Source organism: Calliphora vicina, chromosome 4 (assembly GCF_958450345.1).
Source record: "Calliphora vicina chromosome 4, idCalVici1.1, whole genome shotgun sequence".
Lineage (NCBI taxonomy): Eukaryota > Metazoa > Arthropoda > Insecta > Diptera > Calliphoridae > Calliphora > Calliphora vicina.
In genome coordinates, this window is record NC_088783.1 from 53,778,744 (window position 1) to 53,799,299 (window position 20,556).

A 20,556-nucleotide genomic window follows, 5' to 3' on the forward strand; every position below is an offset into this window, starting at 1 on the left:
AGGAAATCATGATTTCATTTTTGATATTAATAATATGTAAATTGTGGGATTTTGTTTAAAAATGCTACTCTTACTTTTATGTGTTGTTACATATATAATTTTTACGTTTATATGCTTGAAATATATTGGATTGTTTAGTTAATTAAGTAAAGAATTCCAGGGAAATTTGTTTGTTTGAAATCGTTTCTTGGTTTTTATTTTTTGAAAAGGAGGGAATTTACGTTCATTTTCAGATTTGCTCTTTCAAGATTATTTAAGTTTTATTAGTAGTAAGTAGTAGTAGTAGGAGTTGTAAGTTTGTTTCTTTTACTTTTAATTAGTAATTTAATTAGTTTAAATAACATAAGTTGTGTTTTTCTTTTGTTTTAATTCTTCTTTCTTATATTGTTTAGTTTAAATCACATTAACTGCTGTTTTTTTTTTTGTTTAAATTTATTTTACGCTTGTAATAATCTTGTTTGTTTTTTGCATTTATTAACTAATTTATCAGCATAGTGCGACAAAGATTATTATTAATTTTAATGTATTTTCCATTTACGATGATGTTGTGGGCTGGGCGCTTTCTTACAGCTGTCAACAACTACATATGATGCCACTGTGTTGTTATGGCTGACGTATGTTCGTTGAGGCGAGCAATTTCTTCGTGCAGACCATGACCCAACCAATTCAAGTGTATTTTACTGTAGCGGGCGGGACACAATCTCAACGGATTGCCACGTCTTAGACCCTGATCGGTTTCGCCATACTCATCCAAATAGGGTGGATGAACAAAGCAACCCTTGTTCTTGCCCAAATAGACAATCTGACAGTCACGTATACGCAGGAAGGGAGCAATTTCTGCACCACAAAAGAAGGCATGATATGTGCAGGCTCCCACATTGCGACCATCCAAATCGGGCTGACAGCAATACGATTGAGCACACAAGATATCACCGCACATTAGACACATGGTAGGGGTCTTCATTTCTTCTCTCTCATTGTTGGGACAACTGAAATCGGAAACACTATTGATCAGATCGCTGTAATCTTCGGGCAGCGACACAAGTTGGGGCACGGGCCTATTACAGGGCACTACAACCAAGGGATCACCGGTACGTTTCAATTTGGTGGTCACCACATCTAAATTGGTAATATCATGATGCGAGGCAAACATTTCCAAAATGGTAGCAAAGGGTGAGGCATTATCGAAATAGGATTCCAGCTGGGTGTTCAAGCCCAAATATTTACACATATTCTCGTAGGTGTCACTGTCGGCGGTCGAGAGGAAATCGGGAAATTCCACATCCGTAACAAAGTGGAAGAACAAACAGCTGCAGCGCAAAAACTCACGCATTTCCATTTTAATGTGTTCTAATATAGAGAAAACCATTTGGGGGGTAAGTAATTCAACATCAGGCTGCTGTTGTTGCTCTTGATCTGCTTGCTGCTGCTGCTGTTCCTGTTGCTGTGTCACATCCATCATGCCAGCATCTGTATCATCTCCCTGTTGTTGCGGTTGCTGTTGCTGTGGTTGTTCCTCTGTTTTACTTTCCTTTTTCTCTTGCTTTTGCTGTTCTTGTTGCTTTTGTTGTTTTTGTCTTGCCTGTATATTGTATTTGTTAAAGAATATAGAGATATTCTCTAGGGCCTTGTCGGTGAGCGAACTATAATCCTCCTCTTCGACATCCATTAGACCATCAGCGGGTAGCTCAAATAATACTAAAGCTTTAACAACATTGGCAAGGAAGAAAACTTGTAACGTATAGAAATCCATTAAACTGCCATTGGCAAGAACAGAAGTATCGCCTGATTGAGATGATAAAAGGGAAACAATATAAGATGATAGATTTTCTTTAGTTGAAGGGGGTTTTTAGTCGTGCTTTGATTTTAAGGTTATGTTGGATGGAGGGTGTTAAGAATGTTAAGTGAAAGTGCAGCGGACAAAATTATAATAAACAAATAAAATAAATATATATTCGATAGTAATAAAGCTAATGTAATGGTTTTCGTGAAAAGATATTTCTGGGAAGAAGGGGTTTCCAAAAAAAAATATGTAAATCTTTCCCGATCATTTTGTGAAACATACTTTTTTATGAAAAAGACATAACATTTTTTGTGACACAAGGTTTTTGTATTAAAAGTTAGCTTTCTTGTGGAAAATAGTTTTTCCATGGTTTTATCAAAAAGAGGTTATATAAATAAAAGCTTTTGTGCTTTCGAGCTTTTGTGAGCTTTTTTATGAAAATAACTTTTTGTGAAAATATATTTTTTTTAAAAAAGAGCTTTTTATTAATAAAAATTGTAAAAGAGATTTTTGTGAAAAAAGTGCTTCCGAGCTTCTTATGAAAAAGAGCTTTTGAAATAATAGAAATTTGTGAAAAAATGTGTTTTACGAAAAAAAAAATTTTATATCAAAGAACTTTTTGTGAAAAAATATTTTTTTAATAAAGAGCTTTTTGTTAATAATATTTTTTAAGAGCTTTTTGTGAAAAAAGCTTATAACAAAATAGAAATTTTGTGAAGAAAAGCGTTTTACGGAAAACAAATGGTTTATTTTTTTATAAAAAAAGCTTTTCCAAAAGGGCTTTTTTGTAAAAAAAATGATTGTAAAATAGCTATTTGTTGTTGTAACAGTTCGACTGTGAAAAAAATATTTTTTTTATACAAAAAAAAAATATTTTTGCTTTTTTTAAAGAAAAAGCTTTTTTGTGAAAAATATTTTTTTAATAAAAAAAGGAATCTGAATAAAAAAGCTTTTTTTTTTTGCAAAAGAGCTTTTTGTGAAAACTATTTAAACATAACTTAAGAGCTTTTCTGCTTAAATTTTTCGTGAAAAAAATATTTTTGGAAAATTGGAAACTGTGAAAAATAGGTAAAAATCGAAGTAGTGGTGGTTTCTTGCATATATCTCAGCCACTTGTGGGCCGATTTTTCCTATTTTAAATAGCAAACCAACCAGGACTATACCCGATACATATATAGATGTATCAATCATGTTTTGTAAGTTATTTGGGGCTTCAACAGACGGACATAGCTATTTCGAAAACTTAACAATCATGCTGAAGGTTATAAAAAACTATCCGTGAAAATACAGTTTTCTTGTGAGTTAATAGATTTCTGTCAAAACAGTTTAAATTTCTTTTAAAGAAATTTTGAATATTTAAACTATTCTGGTATATTTTTCAGTATAGGATGATTTTCATTGTAATTAGGACTTTCTCTGAATTGATTTACTTAAAAAGTATACCAAGCAGACCTTGCTACACTTTACAACTGCTACACTTTACAACTGCGATAATTAACAGGATTATTTCCATTGTAATTAGGACTTTCTTTTAATCGATTTAATTGATTTTTAATTGTAACACTATAAACAGATTAGAGCGGCATTGAGGTCCGTATCTTAAAGATGATTTTTCTGAAGAAATTTATTAACAAAATCTATAAAAATGTCTAAAATGTATAAAAAGTCCCCAAATATTACGAAAGAAGGGTAATGATAACATTACGCATAAGTCAGGCCCCAGTTTTTTCTGAATCAATTATAGCTCTCCAGGAAAACACAAAATAATGTTTAGACTAATATAATAAGCAAAACTGATTATAAAGTAAATAATATGTACGAAAATTACACATAATGAAATATTATTAAATGAATATAATAAAATAATAAAAATATATAATAATAATGTTAATGTTATAAAGAAATAAGAAAAACTAAAAACATCTCTACTTACGTTCACGAGCAAACAATATATTCGGCACCATCATTATGGTCGACACCATTTTACTAAAACAATTCCATTCCAACACTGAATCCCCATTATGCTTAAACACCACATTCAACAGTTCGGCCACCGGTTTTATCAAACTCTCAAAATCAGTTTGAGTCAAATGAGCCACATACAGGCAACAGGCGCGTATTAAACCGCTCAAACAACTCTTATGACGTATAGACATTTCATCCTTCAAAGGTTTACCAACTGCCCGCAAATACACCTCCAACGATTGTACGGTATAGATGCAAGAATGCCACATATTGACCAGATCGTCTTCATCATTACGTTTCAATGAATTGATGTAGTGTTGTACGAAATTAACCCAACTCGATTGCAATTCTGGACGGGCTATGGGTTGAGCCATTTTTGCAAACTGTTTGGGATCGGTAACAATGTGTGCTTCCTTGAGGGTGGCGAACCATTCGGGCAAATGGAATTTCCACATGATGGCATCTTCGCTAATCACCAAATTATTGAGTTTATCACTGAACGCACGTATACCTTCGATCCACAAGTCAATGGGATAGATTTCATCGCCTGTATGTATGACATTGGGTACAGAGTATTTGGAGAGCGGTGCTGTTAGTGGCAGTACGGTGTTGCTTAGACAACGACAATAGGGACACTGAAATTCGGTGCTGGGCGACGAGGGAAAGATTTGTAGGGGATGACGTCGGGGACGACGCAACTCTTTTGACTCCTCATTATTGTAGTACTCCTGCCAACAGTTGACATGCATGACATGGCCACAGCTGCTGGTGTGTATGGAATAGGGATAATTCGATTCGGGTTTAAGAACCTGTAGTAATAATGAAAGAAAAATGTAAGTAAAGAAATTTGTTAAGAGATTTCCTGCAAAGAAAAAATTTATTTTTCTAAATGTTCTAAACGTGAGGCAAATAATTTATTAAAAAAGAAACAGAGCTATATTGGGATGTGCAAAATTGTATATACCCTTCACCAAAATAAGATAAAGATTGAAAAAAAATTTTCAAAAATTTTGGTGAAAAAAAAATTTAAAAAAATTTTGGTGAAAAAAAATTTATGAAAATTTTTATTTCGAGAAATTATTTATTTTTCTAAATGTTCTAAACGTGAGGCAAATAATTTATTAAAAAAGAAACAGAGCTATATTGGGATGTGCCAAATTGTATATACCCTTCACCAAAATAAGATAAAGATTGAAAAAAAATGTTAAAAAATTTTGGTGAAAAAAAATGAAAAAAATTTTTGGTGAAAAAAAATTGATGAAAATTTTTATTTCGAGAAATGAAAAATTTGACGAAAAAATTTTTTGGTGAAAAAAATTCTGGTCCAAAAATTTTCGGTAAAAATATTCGGGTTATAAAATCTTTTTCCCGATTTGACCCATTGTCATTCCGAATTTCTATGACGTTATGTACGTCATTGGAAATGTCTATTATATAGATCAAAATGAGGTAAAAAAATCGAAGTAGTCCTGGTTTTTTGCATATATGTCAGCCATTTGTGGGCCGATTTTCCGGAATTTAAACACCAACCTAAGAGGGACTATAGCGGATATTTTGGTGTATCAATCATGTATGTAAGTTATTTGGGGGCTTCGGAAAGTAGTTTTCAACATACGTACGGAAAAACGGACATGGCTATATAGACTCCGCTATGTATAATGATTCATATACAGTGGTTGACAAAACAATGGAAACTTTTCCAAATATTTCATTAGTTGCCTAAAATCTGAAATAATTTTTTAAAAAAATTGTTTATAACTGCTACACATCGACGATGCATTGAACCAATTAAAGAGTCAATGGTCTCCTTTGAAATATTTTGCCATTCCCTTATAACCGCCTCCGATAAATCTTCCTTCCTGGTGTAATTTTGGGTCCTTATTTTACGATCTACAATTTCCCATAGATTTTCTATGGGATTGAGATCTGGCGATTGGGCAGGCCACTTCAAAACACGTACCTCGTTGGATTGTAACCACTCGGTTACAACCCTAGAGGTGTGTTTCGGGTCGTTGTTTTGTTGGAATCTCCAAACTAGTGGCATATTTTCCTCAGCGTATGGATATATAACATCGTTTAATATGGTTCTGTATCCTATACCTGTCATGGTATCTTTTATAATATGAATTAAGCCCATACCTTGCCCTGAAAAATATCCCCATACCATAATATTGCCACCGCCAAACTTTACAGTCTTATTTGTGTACTTTGGATCTAGCTAGTCTTTTTCCCTTTGGTCGTCTTACAAATGTTCTCTCATCACTGCCTCTTAAATTGTATTTGGATTCGTCGGAAAAGAGGACAGTATTCCATTTCTGTATCGACCAGTTTAAATGATCCCTGGCAAATTGTAGACGAGCAGAACGTTTCTTTTTAGAAATGAGTTGTTTTTTCACAGGACGATAGCAACCAAGACTAGCCTTATTTGCCATGCAACTAACTGTTCGTTTACTTATTTCTAATTTTATGCTATTAACAACCTCTCGAGGAGTTATTTTTGGGAATTTCTTGAACTCTCTCGCTATTAAATTATCTTGTCTAGGAGTAGTCTTACGAGGTCTTCCACCTAAATGTTGAGTTTTTACAGAACCGGTCTCACGAAATTTCATTATAATTTTTGAAACTGCTGATTTATTTATTGAATATTTGTCACAGATACTTTTTTGTTTTAAACCAGCTTTAAAATCGTTAATTATTTTATTTTTTAAGTCTTCACAAATCTTAACTTTAGATATTTTCGTTAACTTTGAAAAAAAGCACTTATGCGAAAAACTTAGAAAAAGAAATTGTGAAAAATTACCAGAATTTAAAAATAAAATAAAATAACTGTAAACAGGATGCTTTTTACATCGTTCTTTTAAATATTATTTTCGTTTTACACTTCTTTCTTGCAGAAGTTTAAAAGTTTCCATTGTTTTGTCAGTAGCGAAATAGTGAATATTTTTAATTTTGTTCCCTTTTTTCAGAATATAATTAATTATGTTGTTTGTTTTTCAGTTAATTTATACATGTAAAATACTAAAAAAAAAAAATTTATTTTAAAAAAATATTTTAAATTTTGGGCTGCATATGGAATATTTGGAAAAGTTTCCATAGTTGTCCATTGTTGTCTACCACTGTATATATACTTTATAGGGTCGAAAATTAAAAATGTAGAAATTATAAACGGAATGACAAACTTTGTATATACCCTTGACACTCATAGTGAAGGGTATACACATCTTTTTTTTCGAATTAATCAAGAACTTTCGAGCTTTCTTTTTCTGACACTTATATCTGGCTCCACTTACCTTCGATTTCTGCACAAAAGCCGAATACACCAATGTGGGACCATCTTTACACACGGTTGCCTCCTCGAAACACAATATACAATTGTATTTCTCCTCCTCCGGCTGCTGCAAACGTCTTTCGACACCCAAACAGGCAATCGAATTGTAAGCCACCGCACCCTCCATACAATTGTCATCTTGCCATTCCATGACAGAGCCCGCATTGGCATCACTGGCCACATCATTGGCATTTGCAAACATCTCAGCATTTGAGGTCATGAATTTATTTTGGGCCTTTTGCATTTGTGCCAAAATTTTGGCGCGTCTCTCGGCCGCCAAACGGGAACGTTCTTCTTTTTCGCGTTTCTCTTGTTCGGCCGTGGTGGCCGTATCGGCGACATTTTGCGAATCATCGTTGGAGGAAGAGGCGCCCAATTGTTCCATATCATCGCTTTGCATACGTTCCGAGCTTTCAGCGGGTTGTTTGGCTTGTAGGTCTTTGAATTTTTTTATAGTCCACAAAATGAAGTCACGATGAGCTTCAACCTTTAATAAAATAAATGTAGGGAGAATACTTAGTGAAATTTCGTTAAATTTAAAAGATTAATTCAGCTTAAATTGAAATGAAACATAATATCAGATATTTAAAATTTGGTTTAAGATATCTAGAATGATGTGACTTTGTAAACTTACTCTAGCACTACGCGATAATTCGTCCAGTTTTTGTAAAATTTTATATTTCTGGGAACACTGATAGAAAGACAAGAAGGGATAGTTTTCGGATTCTTCCTCTTGCAAACCATAGCCAATAAGATGTAAAATCTATAATAAAAACAAATACAATTAATATTTAAACGAACCTTTAAATTAAAAAAAACTTACCTTTTGCAAATGATTTTCTTGAAAACTTTTGGTTTTAAGATCTAAAGCTCTTTCCAAAATGGTATTCATAAGATGCATCATAACATCACATTGCAACAGATTGGCAATTGTTCTAAAATAAACAAAAATATATAATTAATATTAACAAAATAATCTTTATTACATTACAACAAACTTACACAAAAGCATCTGTTAATTTGGGCAGTTTTGGTGGTGGACAACATACCAATTCGCCCTTGGTTTTACGCCTCAATCTTTGTGTCTCCTCAGATTTGGATTTATCCTCTTTTGTATAGTGATAGAAGTACATGTTGTAGTCATCATACAATTCCTCCTTCAGCTCATAAACACCCTTGGCATCTAACTTTTGGGGTTTCTTGAAAACCGCCACCGTATCAATGACATCTTCTAAAGCGGTATCATTATTTGAATCGGGCAATGCTCTATTGAGCTCCGAATGGGAATAGGGTTTTATGCACAACAACTGTAAGATTTCCTTCTTGGTACGATCCTCTTCGCAAACATGAGCCACACCGGGCATATAACGTTCACCTATGACCACAATCAACAGTTCAAGGAATTCATCGATCATTGAGAGACGTCTTATGAAATCGTCATCTGTGGGAAGTTCTGTATTGGAATCTTCATATTCTGGCTGTATCCATTCCATGAGATTGAATTTATTTAGCAGATGTATCAAATATTGATTGCTTTCGATAAGTGACGCTCCAATCTGCATGCCCACAATATCACGATCCAACATTTCGGTGCGACAGCGCACATTGCGATAGAAGTATAGCTGATGGAGCAGAGAGTAACCGTTGCGGCGCCACATGCCCGAATGAACCTGGTAAATTAAGGGATAATTGAACAAATGAGTTAAATTTGTTTAAAATGGTACTTTTAAATAGGAAACTGTTCAAAAAGGGTTTAAGTAAAAAAAAAAAAAAATAAAAAAAGAGCTATATTCGGCTGTGCCGAATCTTATATACCCTTCACCAATATTTTTAGGTAAACAAATTTTTTTTTCCAAAGTTGTTTTTTTAATTTTTTGGAAAAAAAATTAAAAAAAATTGTTTAATTTTTTTTTTATATTTAGCGATTGCTATAGCCTTATATACGTCGTTGCAAAAGTCTTTAAAATATCTATTATTAGACATCCATATTAGTAATCCAGATATACAATGGTTGACAAAACAATGGAAACTTTTCCAAATATTCCATATGTAGCCCAAAATTTAAAATATTTTTTTTAAAATAATTTTTTTTTTTAGTATTTTACTTGTATAGTTTTATTTATATAAATTAACCGAAAAACAAACAACATAATTAATTATATTCTGAAAAAAGGGAACAAAATTAAAAATATTCACTATTTCGCTACTGACAAAACAATGGAAACTTTTAAACTTCTGCAAGAAAGAAGTGTAAAACGAAAATAATTAGCCCAATTATGAATAAAAATTCCCTGGGAGTTTTTTCCCTTTTCTCATTTTTCCTTTTCAAATTCAATGGGAAAAAAACTCCCGGGGAACAATCTCCCGCGGAATTTTTTATTCATAATAGGGCTGAATATTTAAAAGAACGATGTAAAAAGCATCCTGTTTACAGTTATTTTATTTTTAAATTCTGGTAATTTTTCACAATTTCATTTTCTAAGTTTTTCGCATAATTGCTTTTTTTCAAAGTTAACGAAAATGGCTAAAGTTAAGATTTGTGAAGTCTTAAAAAATAAAATAATTAACGATTTTAAAGCTGGTTTAAAACAAAAAAGTATCTGTGACAAATATTCAATAAATAAATCAGCATTTTCAAAAATTATAAAGAAATTTCGTGAGACCGGTTCTGTAAAAACTCAACATTTAGGTGGAAGACCTCGTAAGACTACTCCTAGACAAGATAATTTAATAGCGAGAGAGTTCAAGAAATTCCAAAAAATAACTCCTCGAGAAGTTGTTAATATCCTAAAATTAGAAATAAGTACCCGAACAGTTAGTCGTAGGGCAAATGAGGCTGGTCTTGGTTGCTATCATTTCTAAAAAGAACCGTACGTACTGCTCGTCTACAATTTGCCAGGGATCATTTAAACTGGTCGATACAGAAATGGAATACTCTCCTCTTTTCCGACGAATCCAAATACAATTTAAGAGGCAGTGATGAGAGAACATTTGTAAGACGACCAAAGGTAAAAAGATTAGATCCAAAGTTCACAAATAAGACTGTAAAATTTGGCGGTGGCAATATTATGGTATGGGGATGTTTTACAGGGCAAGGTATGGGCCCAATTCATATTATAAAAGATACCATGACAGGTATAGGATACAGAACCATATTAAACGATGTTATGTATCCATACGCTGAGGAAATTATGCCCCTAGTTTGGAGATTCCAGGACCCGAAACACACCTCTAGGGTTGTAACCGAGTGGTTACAATCCAACGAGGTACGTGTTTTGAAGTGGCCTGCCCAATCGCCAGATCTCAATCCCATAGAAAATCTCTCGGAAATTGTAGATCGGAAAATACGGACATAAAATTATACCACGACGGAAGCATTATCACACGCTGTAATAAGAAAATAAGCAAAATATTTAGAAGGAGACGACAGATTGTTTAAGTATTTCATCGCTGAGGAAAATATGCCACTAGTTTGGACTGGTTGGTTACAATCCAACGAGGTACGTGTTTTGAAGTGGCCTGCCCAATCGCCAGATCTCAATCCCATAGAAAATTTATGGAAAATTGTAGGTCGTAAAATAAGGACCCAAAATTACACCAGGAAGGAAGATTTATCGGAGGCGGTTATAAGGGAATGGCAAAATATTTCAAAGGAGACCATCGACTCTTTAATTGGTTCAATGCATCGTCGATGTGTAGCAGTTATAAAAAATAAGGGATACCCAACAAAATATTGAGTTATTGCTAAGTTTAGACCATATTTGTTAAAATAATACCTAAGTTTCCATTGTTTTGTCAATGCCGTAATAATGAAATCTTTTAATTTTGTTTTCTCATTTTTGAATTTAATTAATTATGTCCTTTGTTGTTTGTTAAATTAAGTTAATAAAAGTATACAAATAAAATACTACAAAAATGTTAAAATTTTTTAAAATTTTTTTTTCAGATTTTAGGCCACTAATGAAATATTTGGAAAAGTTTCCATTGTTTTGTAAACCTCTGTAGGTTAATAATCGAGGTTGTCCTGGTTTTTATCCTTATATCTCAGCCATTTGTGGACCGATTTTCTCGATTTTAAATAGCAACCGACCCGGAAGATTTCCGGAGATATTGATGTATGAATCGTGTATATAAGTTATTTGGGGGCTTCAGAAAGTTGATTTCAACAGACAGACGGACATGACTCCGCTATCTATAAGGATCCAGAATATATATATTTTATAGGGTCGAAAAATTATATTGTGGAAATTACAAACGGAATGACAAACTTATATATACCCTACTCACAAAGGTGAAGGGTATAAAAATAGTTTAAAGAAGTATTTTTAAATAAGATATTGCTTAAAAACATAAAATACCCTTTAAAAAACCGGAATTTTTGAAACAATATTAAAATAACTATAAATTATTTGATAACTTAAACTAACCTGAGCAATCATCACTTGTGTGCACAATATCGGCTCCATTATCTCTTCGGGTGTCCTCTTCAAACTGGTGACCAAATCGAAATTTAAACCATATTGACCCAAATGTAAATAAATACCCGCAAAGAATCTAGACAGGGGCAAGTGTATGGACACCGGTTTCGAGGATACATCATAGATCAAACATTTAGCTATATGACCGGCCACCGTTTTAGATTCCACCTTGGCTGGTGTGACAATAAAACCGTTTTGCATTAAATTGCGCATCACCATTTGATAGAGTTTCACCAACACCTCCTTGTCGGTGGCACACCATTCCAAGACCAAGGAAATTGTGTTGGCCAATTTGATGTGCAAATTGAAAGCGCATTCCCATTCGGGTTCATAGTCCATGTGCTGGCCGGTTTGTCGTGTCACCGATTCCATGCCCTGCATAGCATTTAGCACGCGCAGCAAACCTTTGCAACCCTCTATGAAACCCTCACGCAGATCGCTGGTCCAAGCATCCGGCTTAAAGCTGAGTATATAGCGCAAATCGTACAGTATATAAGCGGCCCGTTTGAAGTGACTCAGGGTGGAAACACTTTTGGAAAAGTGCAGTGTTTTGTTTTGCATAAAATCCTCTATGGACTTGTGATAGAACGTGTGCAGCAATTTAAAGAAGATGCCCTCGCGTGCTATTAGATAGTGAGCGATACTTGGTACCGTAAACAGCTGAACACTTAGTGATACAATGGAAAATGAATGATCGTGATCATCACTTATAAAGTCTTGTACAATGGTGGCATAGTTCTTGGAGAATTCTTGAGCCAAAGCCATTTTATTGTCGTACTCCATTAACATGCCGGATATTAACAGGCGATGCCAGCAAGTACGTGCCGTCTTCCACAAGGCCACATCATATTCCAAAATATGACGTATGCAATACGGTGCCTTCTTGTCCATTATGATGCGGCAAAATATCTGACGAAATGTACTGTGACGCACCAAAAACTCCTGGAACCAGGTCAGCAACTGCAGAGCAAATTGCTGACAGGCCACCGCGCGTATGTGTAGCACTGAGACACGTAGCGATTGATTGGCTCTACTATTTGGCATTTGCAAATTTGGTGGTACCGATTGTTTTTCAATCGCCTCCTTCAAGTTATTACACTCACCAAACGAATCACACTTGACCACGGCTCTGCCCTCCCGATCAATGCTGGCCACAATTTCGGTGGCCTCTTTCTGTTGGACTTTGGCGATTTTCGTTAATGTCTGTATGACCTGATCGAATGTATGAGATTCGTCATTGTAGAGTACGGTACAGTAGTAGTCGTCGCCCGTACCATCGCCATCTAAACATTCGAGACTAGCTTTAGATTCAATTTCCAAGTAATTTACACAAAACGAGAGTATGGCTATGAAAGCTATTTCGCAGCGTTCTTTAATGGCATCTGTAATTATGGTACTGCTCGAACTGTTTTCCTTGCCCCGCTGGGAAATTAAAAAGACATTTGTTTTTAGTTAAAAAATTTTCAAATTTGTCCAGGAGAAATATATTGTGAAGAATATGCACAGGAAAACAATGGGAACAATTGTTTTTGTATTAAAAATCTCTCAAGATTCTTTCTGAAACATTTTTCTGTAAAGAGAAACTCTCGGACTCTGAGACTTTTTCTGTATAGAAAAACTATTTCAGACTTCCTTAGACATTTTCTGTATAGAAAAACTCTCTCAAAGACTCTGAGTTACTTTCTGTATAGAAACTCTCTCAGAGACTCTGTGAAACATTTTCTGTCTAGAAAAACTCTCTCAGAGACTCTCTGACTCATTTTCTGTATAGAAAAAATCTCTCAGATACTCTCTGAGATATTTTCTGTATAGAAAAATTCTCTCAATGACTTTCTGAGACATTTTCTGCGTAGAAACTCTCTCAGAGACTCTCTGAAACATTTTCTGTCTAGAAAAACTCTCTTAGACATATTCTGTAAATCAAAAATCTCTCAGATTCTATTTAGACACTCCCTGAGTCGTTTTCAGTATAGAAAACTCTCTCAGAGACTTTCTGACACATTTTCTATTTAGAAAAACACTCAGTCTCTTTCTGTATGGAAAAACTCTCTCGGAAGCTGAGTAATTTTCTATATAGAAAAACTCTCACATCTCTCTGACAAATTTCCTGTATATAAACACATTCTCTGAGACTCTATGAGACTTTTTCTATAAAGAACAACACTCTCAGAGTATTTCTGAGACATTTTTCGGTATTGAAAAACTCTGTCAGTGTCTCCCTGAAACAATTTTCGGTGTAGAAAATAATCTAATTTCAGAGAGAATTTTAACTAGAGAATATTGATTTAAAAATTAATCAATGCCCTTCTTACTCACCAAGTGTTCCTCACAATATTGATCCTTCTTCCATGCCTCTTCGTCGCCACAATCACAACAGCCACCGCCGCCCGATGTGGACATTTTGTATTTATGATAACGATGCGCAGATTGTTTAAAACAATTCACACACAACACACAGGTGGGATCCATGCCACACTCACGACAACTGTAGGTGGGTTCACCGATCTTAAACACTTTGCCACATACAGCCGATGTGGCGCCTTCTGAGTGTAATTTATCCAACACAGATTTGGGATTATCGCCCAATATGAATTCCAGAAGAACATCGATAATGCCTTCTTTAGCACCAGCCTCTTTAAACATACATTTTACTGCAAGTGCACAAAGTAGAGAAAATTAAAACAATAAATTATAGGGAAAACAATTTAATTGTACATAATTCATCAACAAATAGAAATAAATAAATATGTAGCTAAAAAAATTACAACGTAGAACATGGTAGATTTATGTTTATTGTTCACTAAAATTGTTAATATTTTTTTGAATTTCTTATTAAAAGTTGATTGTTAATTAACAATTAATATTAAGAGATATTTTGCGGCTGCTAAAGCGCTATTACTTACAGATTGGTTATTTAAATGATTTAATTTTGTTGTAAACGAGAACAAAAAAAAATAAATAGAAAAATTAAAAGCCAATTCAATAAAAATAAAATAAATAGAAATAAAATAATTTTCCATACCAAATACAAAAAAAAAACTTACAAGAACCATCATATCCTCGTTTATTTTTCAAATTTTTAAATTCTGATAGAACATCTTGCCCTTAAAGATTAAGAAAACGTATTCGTTGATAATGTGTATTAAAAAAATATGTATAAATCTTATTCAAAATTTAATTGAAAAAATATATAAATGTAAGTACATACACGTAAAATACAATTAAAGTATTTTTTCCATAAAAATTTTATATTTTTAATATGATAATTTTATGCGTTTGTCAGTTCTTATGAACAGAACACGAGTAAATATTGTTTATGAGCTTAAAATAGTGTTTGCAATTTATCGTAACAATTGAGGAGCCGTTTTTACCTTTTAAAAATGGAAGTTCATTTCCTTTAAATAAACCGTATTCTTTTAATTACAAATAAAAGTGCCGAGTAGTTTTAAAATTCTAGCAACTCTTATTTATTCAAATTTACAGAAAATTTTAAATAGTCACTATCTTTTAATACACACACTTATATTACAACAAGTAAGAGAGCTATATTCGGCTGTGCCGAATTTTATAAAGTGGTTGACAAAACAATGGAAACATTTCCAAATATTTCATTAGTGGCCTAAAATCTGAAATAATTTATTAAAAAATTTTAAAATTTTTGTAGTATTTTATTTGTATACTTTTATTAACTTAATTTAACAAAAAACAAAGGACATAATTAATTAAATTCTAAAAATGAGAAAACAAAATTAAAAGATTTCTTTATTACAGCATTGACAAAACAATGGAAACTTAGGTATTATTTTAACAAATATGGTCTAAACTTTGCAATAACTCAATATTTTGTTGGGTATCCCTTATTTTTTATAACTGCTACACTTCGACGATGCATTGAACCAATTAAAGAGTCAATGTTCTCCTTTGAAATATTTTGCCATTCCCATATAACCGCCTCCGATAAATCTTCCTTTCTGGTGTAATTTTGGGTCCTTATTTTACGATATACAATTTCCCATAGATTTTCTATGGGATTGAGATCTGGCGATTGGGCTGGCCACTTCAAAACACGTACCTCGTTGGATTGTAACCTCTCGGTTACAACCCTAGAGGTGTGTTTCGGGTCGTTGTCGTGTTGGAATCTCCAAACTAGGGGCATATTTTCCTCAGCGTATGGATACATAACATTGTTTAATATGGTTCTGTATCCTATGCCTGTCCATGGTATCTTTTATAATATGAATTGGGCTCATACCTTGCCCTGAAAAACATTCCCATACCATAATATTGCCACCGCCAAACTTTACAGTCTTATTTGTGTACTTTGGATCTAATCTTTTTAACTTTGGTCATCTTACAAATTTTCTCCCATCACTGCCTCTTAAATTGTATTTGGATTCGTGGGAAAAGAGGACAGTATTCCATTTCTGTATCGACCAGTTTAAATGATCCCTGGCAAATTGTAGACGAGCAGAACGTTTCTTTTTAGAAATGAGTGGTTTTTTTACAGGATGATACCAAACCATACCAGCCTCATTTGCCCTGCGACTAACTGTTCGGGTACTTATTTCTAATTTTAGGCTATTAACAACCTCTCGAGGAGTTATTTTTTGGAATTTCTTGAACTCTCTCGCTATTAAATTATCTTGTCTAGGAGTAGTCTTACGAGGTCTTCCACCTAAATGTTGAGTTTTTACAGAACCGGTCTCACGATATTTCTTTATAATTTTTGAAACTGCTGATTTATTTATTGAATATTTGTCACAGCTTTAAAATCGTTAATTATTTTATTTTTTAAGTCTTCACAAATCTTAACTTTAGCCATTTTCGTTAACTTTGAAAAAAAGCAATTATGCGAAAAACTTAGAAAAAGAAATTGTGAAAAATTACCAGAATTTAGAAATAAAATAAAATATAATAACTGTAAACAAGATGCTTTTTACATCGTTCTTTTAAATATTATTTTCGTTTTACACTTCTTTCTTGCAGAAGTTTAAAAGTTTCCATTGTTTTGTCAGTAGCGAAATAGTGAATATTTTTAATTTTGTTCCCTTTTTTCAGAATATAATTATGTTGTTTTTTTCAGTTAAATTATATAAATAAAACTATACAAGTAAAATACTAAAAACAAAATTTTATTTTAAAAAAATATTTTTTAAAATTTTGGGCTATTTGGAAAAGTTTCCATTTTTTGTCAACCACTGTATATCGTTCACCAAATTATACTTCAAAATACAAATTTTAAATATTTTTAGGTAAAATTAAAAAAGTTAAATTTTTTTTTGATTTGTTATTTTAAGATTTTTTTTTTTAATTTAATTTAAAAAAAAAATATTGTTTTTTTAATTTTTTTGGGTTAAAAAATATTTTTTCCAATTTTGACCCATTGTAGGTCCAACTTAATATGGTCTTATATACATACAAGGTCTTTAAAATATCTATCATTAGATATCCATATTGTCTATATTAATGACTTAGAGCTAGTTTCTTACTTGTCAGTTAAACTCAGCTTAACACGCTGTTATATTAATCCTGAAACATATTTTGCCGGAATTTAACCAATGATTGTGTTTCTCACTAGTGGATTAATTTTGTTAGCATTGCCATACTTTTCAGTCAAATCACATGTTTATTCTTCAAATTTTTTCATATAAATATGGCAATACTATACATTTTATAAGAAAAAGCAACCGCGTTACATAACTTTTTTTGTAAATTTTAACTTTCTAAAAGAAAAAGCGACATAAAAGTATATAAAATGTATATTAAAAATTATATTGATGTTAATAAAGCAAATAAAAACAAAGAGCTGCTGTGCTGAATTGTTTATTTTATTTTCCATCTGTTTGTGCTTTGGCATTTTATACTTAGGTTTAACTCACCAATGATGCTCAGTTAAACCTAGATTATATAGCATATAAACAATAAGTGAGAAACACAATTTTTAGTTTAATTTAGGTTTAAGCGAAGAATGTAGATTATCTCTATCCCAGAAACTAGCTCTTAGTAATCCAGATATAGGTCAAAAATCGAGCCATTTGTGGACCGATTTTGCTGATTCGCAAACTTCTCGAAAGCATGTCTGACAGAATTATTGAAGATTTGGATTCCGAAGATATTTGGGGTCTTCAGAAAATTGACAGACGGACATATATAAGGATCCAGAATATATGTATATACTTTATAGGGTCGGAAATGAAAAATGTAGAAATTACAAACGGAATGACAAACTTATATATACCCTTCTCTCGAAGGTGAAGGCTATAAAAACTAAAAACATACTGGTAATACGGTTGATGTTAACTCTAACAGCGCCTACGATATACTGACTCACTCACAACAAAAATAGTGGATATAATCGAATCATACTACTGGAAACAAATCGCAAAGAATATACCATAACTTTTGGAGAAATGGTTATAAAGAAATTCCCGAAACTTTTCAAAATGGTTGTTTTGAAATCGATCGATTTCCATCTTATAACTGTTTCAAGATATTAATGCCCAATTTCATTTTCTAGGCTCCTTTACCCTCTATTATTTGTTTTTAAAATTCTACATAAATAAATACATAATAATTTATAGCTAATATAAACAAATTATATCCATTAAATCAATGTTAAAATTTCAGTTTCCTTTATAAAAATTGTAATTTAAAATATTATAAACAAATCATACATATGATACTTACAGCTTCGAGCAGAATCTGAAATAAAAATAAAGAAATATTGATTATTAAAAGAACTTCAACTAATATATATTAAATTTGTTATTGATTTTAAAATTTAAAAATAAATATTAAACCTAGATAATGTTTAGAACTTGTTCTAAAATCACTAGTTCTAGAACGACTATAACTAGAACCGATTAAGATTCTGTGATAACATTAAAGAAGGGCTATTTGAGTCCTCGTTAGTAAAACCATTGAGGGAAGGTCACACGAGGGAATCTCGGATCATAGGGTCGCGACCTTTAACTTAGATGTCTCACCCCCAGTAGAGTTCCCCAGTAGGGATGAATGGATTGAATCCGATAAACTGTTCGAAGGGTGTGCAGTTTTCTCTGATTGTTCCAAGATGGACTCTGTTACAGGGGCCGAGGTTTATATGGTCAACAAAAGTATTAAACGGTCATACAGACTCTCTGACGAATGCAGCGTCTTGTAGTCAGAGATCTTCGCGATCTGGAAAGAGATATTTGCGATCTGGAGAGTTGATAAAAGCACACGTCACAGAGGGATATGTTGTGACAAATTATATAGACAGTCAGGCGACTTAAAGAGTTATTACAGGGAAATGATGTAGCAGATGAACTTGCCCGACATGGCTCAGATCTGAACCATAGTATTAGGGACCGTGGAGTAAGACCTCCTATTTGTCACTGCTGCAAGCTAATATTTGAAACAGTCCGTGACTCCACCAACGAACCCTGGAATAGTACGATGGATTGTCAAGAGTCCAAAGCCTTATGGCCAAAACTGAATGCAACGGCAACAAAACACTAATTGGGTTGGTTAGGTGTAGTCTCAGAATTTTAGTAGGAGTAATAACCGGTCAATTAGAGCCTTTATAGGTAAATGGATTTTTGTAGAATGTGTGGAGATATAGAGGTTTTGGAGACAGTAGAGCATATTCTGTGCAGCTGTCCGAGACTACAGAATCATAGATTTAAATGGCTAGTTACCGAATTTCTATATGAACTTGGGAGTGTTGCAGGCTGTGAAGGTTTTATCAGGGGAATAGGTTGGCTAATTAATGAATATCCTACGGTGAATTCAAATATGTAACCACTTTCACTATCTTTACGCAGACTTGGATTTTCCTTTTGCTATATCTAAGACACTTTTCTTTTTCTTTCTTTAATTTATGGCAACATGGTGGCGATGATTGCACTTTCGGTAATTATGCCGCAAGACTTGGGTTACCTTATCACGACTTCTGCAGAAGCTGTCAGAATGAGGAAGAGGAAGAGATCTGCGGGTTATCTGTGAAGGAACTAAGGTGCATAGACGCCTTTATCAGGGAAAGCAGATGGTTGATAAGACCGAACATGCAAATTGCAACTCTTAGGGACCCAGAAACTATCCCATGATGGTCTGCGTTAGTTGAATTATTTCACTCTAACTCAATCTATAGACTTCCCTTTTCTCTTCTATCTGTTTTCATTTTCTCTTCAATTATCACAAAGGAAACGATTATTGGAACCAAGTGCTGTACGAGATGATGGTTTTGATTACCATACCATATGTCCCCCTTTTTTAGGCATGGCATACTGTCCCTTGAAGGATATCACAAATAAATTAAAACTAATATAGTTTTTCCTGGGATAGTTAGTTTCCAGCTAATATTCCAAACAATAACGTAATCGTACAATTTATATTTCAAACGTTAAAGTTGAAGTTTTTTAAAAAAAAAACTATCAAATACAATAAACATTAAATGATCCGAATAATAAAACTGTTGCTAGCTTCTGTTTAATGATAATGGTTTATTGTAGTTTATTTTATTTTGATAATGAACAATGCATTTGGATGTGATTCACCAAAAAGTTTTTTTCTTTGTGGTTGATAAGATCAATGCATTCGCCAATAATTTTACTTTTAACAAAGAGAAAAAAATAAGGAAATGCAACAATATCGAAAATAAACAGAGCAAAAAATATTTAAAAAAGTTGACTAAATTTTGAGAATTATTTTACAAATTATTTTTAAAGTGCGTTTAAAATTTCAAAGTCTTTACGTCTCTGGACATTTCCCTGCCAATATTTTTTTGTTATTTATTATTTGCTGCAATAAAGTAAATGCATTTGAAAAACAATTTGAATAAAAAAGGAAAAATTTTTGTCTCACAGTATAATTAAAACAGTAAATAATAATTTATTTTCATGCAATAACCTGGTAACAACACCGGTTTGTTGTTTCTTTTTTATTGTTATTTTCTTTTAATGGAAATATTTAAATAAATAACAAGTTTGATTTTTAGTTTAACATTTTGTTTTTGTTTAGTT

At 32.8% G+C, this 20,556-nt stretch overlaps 1 protein-coding gene across 3 annotated transcripts in view; it reads right to left on the reverse strand.

The window, feature by feature from the left end:
• Positions 1-226: 226 nt before the first annotated feature.
• The window catches only part of Ubr1 (Ubr1 ubiquitin ligase), a 41,239-nt gene continuing 20,909 nt past the window's right edge, over positions 227-20,556 (reverse strand). For 2 of the 3 annotated variants that reach the window (XM_065506958.1, XM_065506959.1), the window contains exons 3-12: positions 18,242-18,256; positions 14,599-14,658; positions 13,871-14,205; positions 11,504-12,976; positions 8,079-8,746; positions 7,900-8,011; positions 7,711-7,839; positions 7,039-7,563; positions 3,717-4,557; positions 227-1,785 (exon numbers count right to left, since the gene is read on the reverse strand). In XM_065506958.1, coding sequence (XP_065363030.1) covers positions 581-1,785; positions 3,717-4,557; positions 7,039-7,563; positions 7,711-7,839; positions 7,900-8,011; positions 8,079-8,746; positions 11,504-12,976; positions 13,871-14,205; positions 14,599-14,658; positions 18,242-18,256 — 5,363 coding nt within the window. In that variant the 3' untranslated portion in view covers positions 227-580. The remainder of the gene's footprint in view (positions 1,786-3,716; positions 4,558-7,038; positions 7,564-7,710; positions 7,840-7,899; positions 8,012-8,078; positions 8,747-11,503; positions 12,977-13,870; positions 14,206-14,598; positions 14,659-18,241; positions 18,257-20,556) is intronic. The other variant, XM_065506960.1, reaches the window with a different exon arrangement.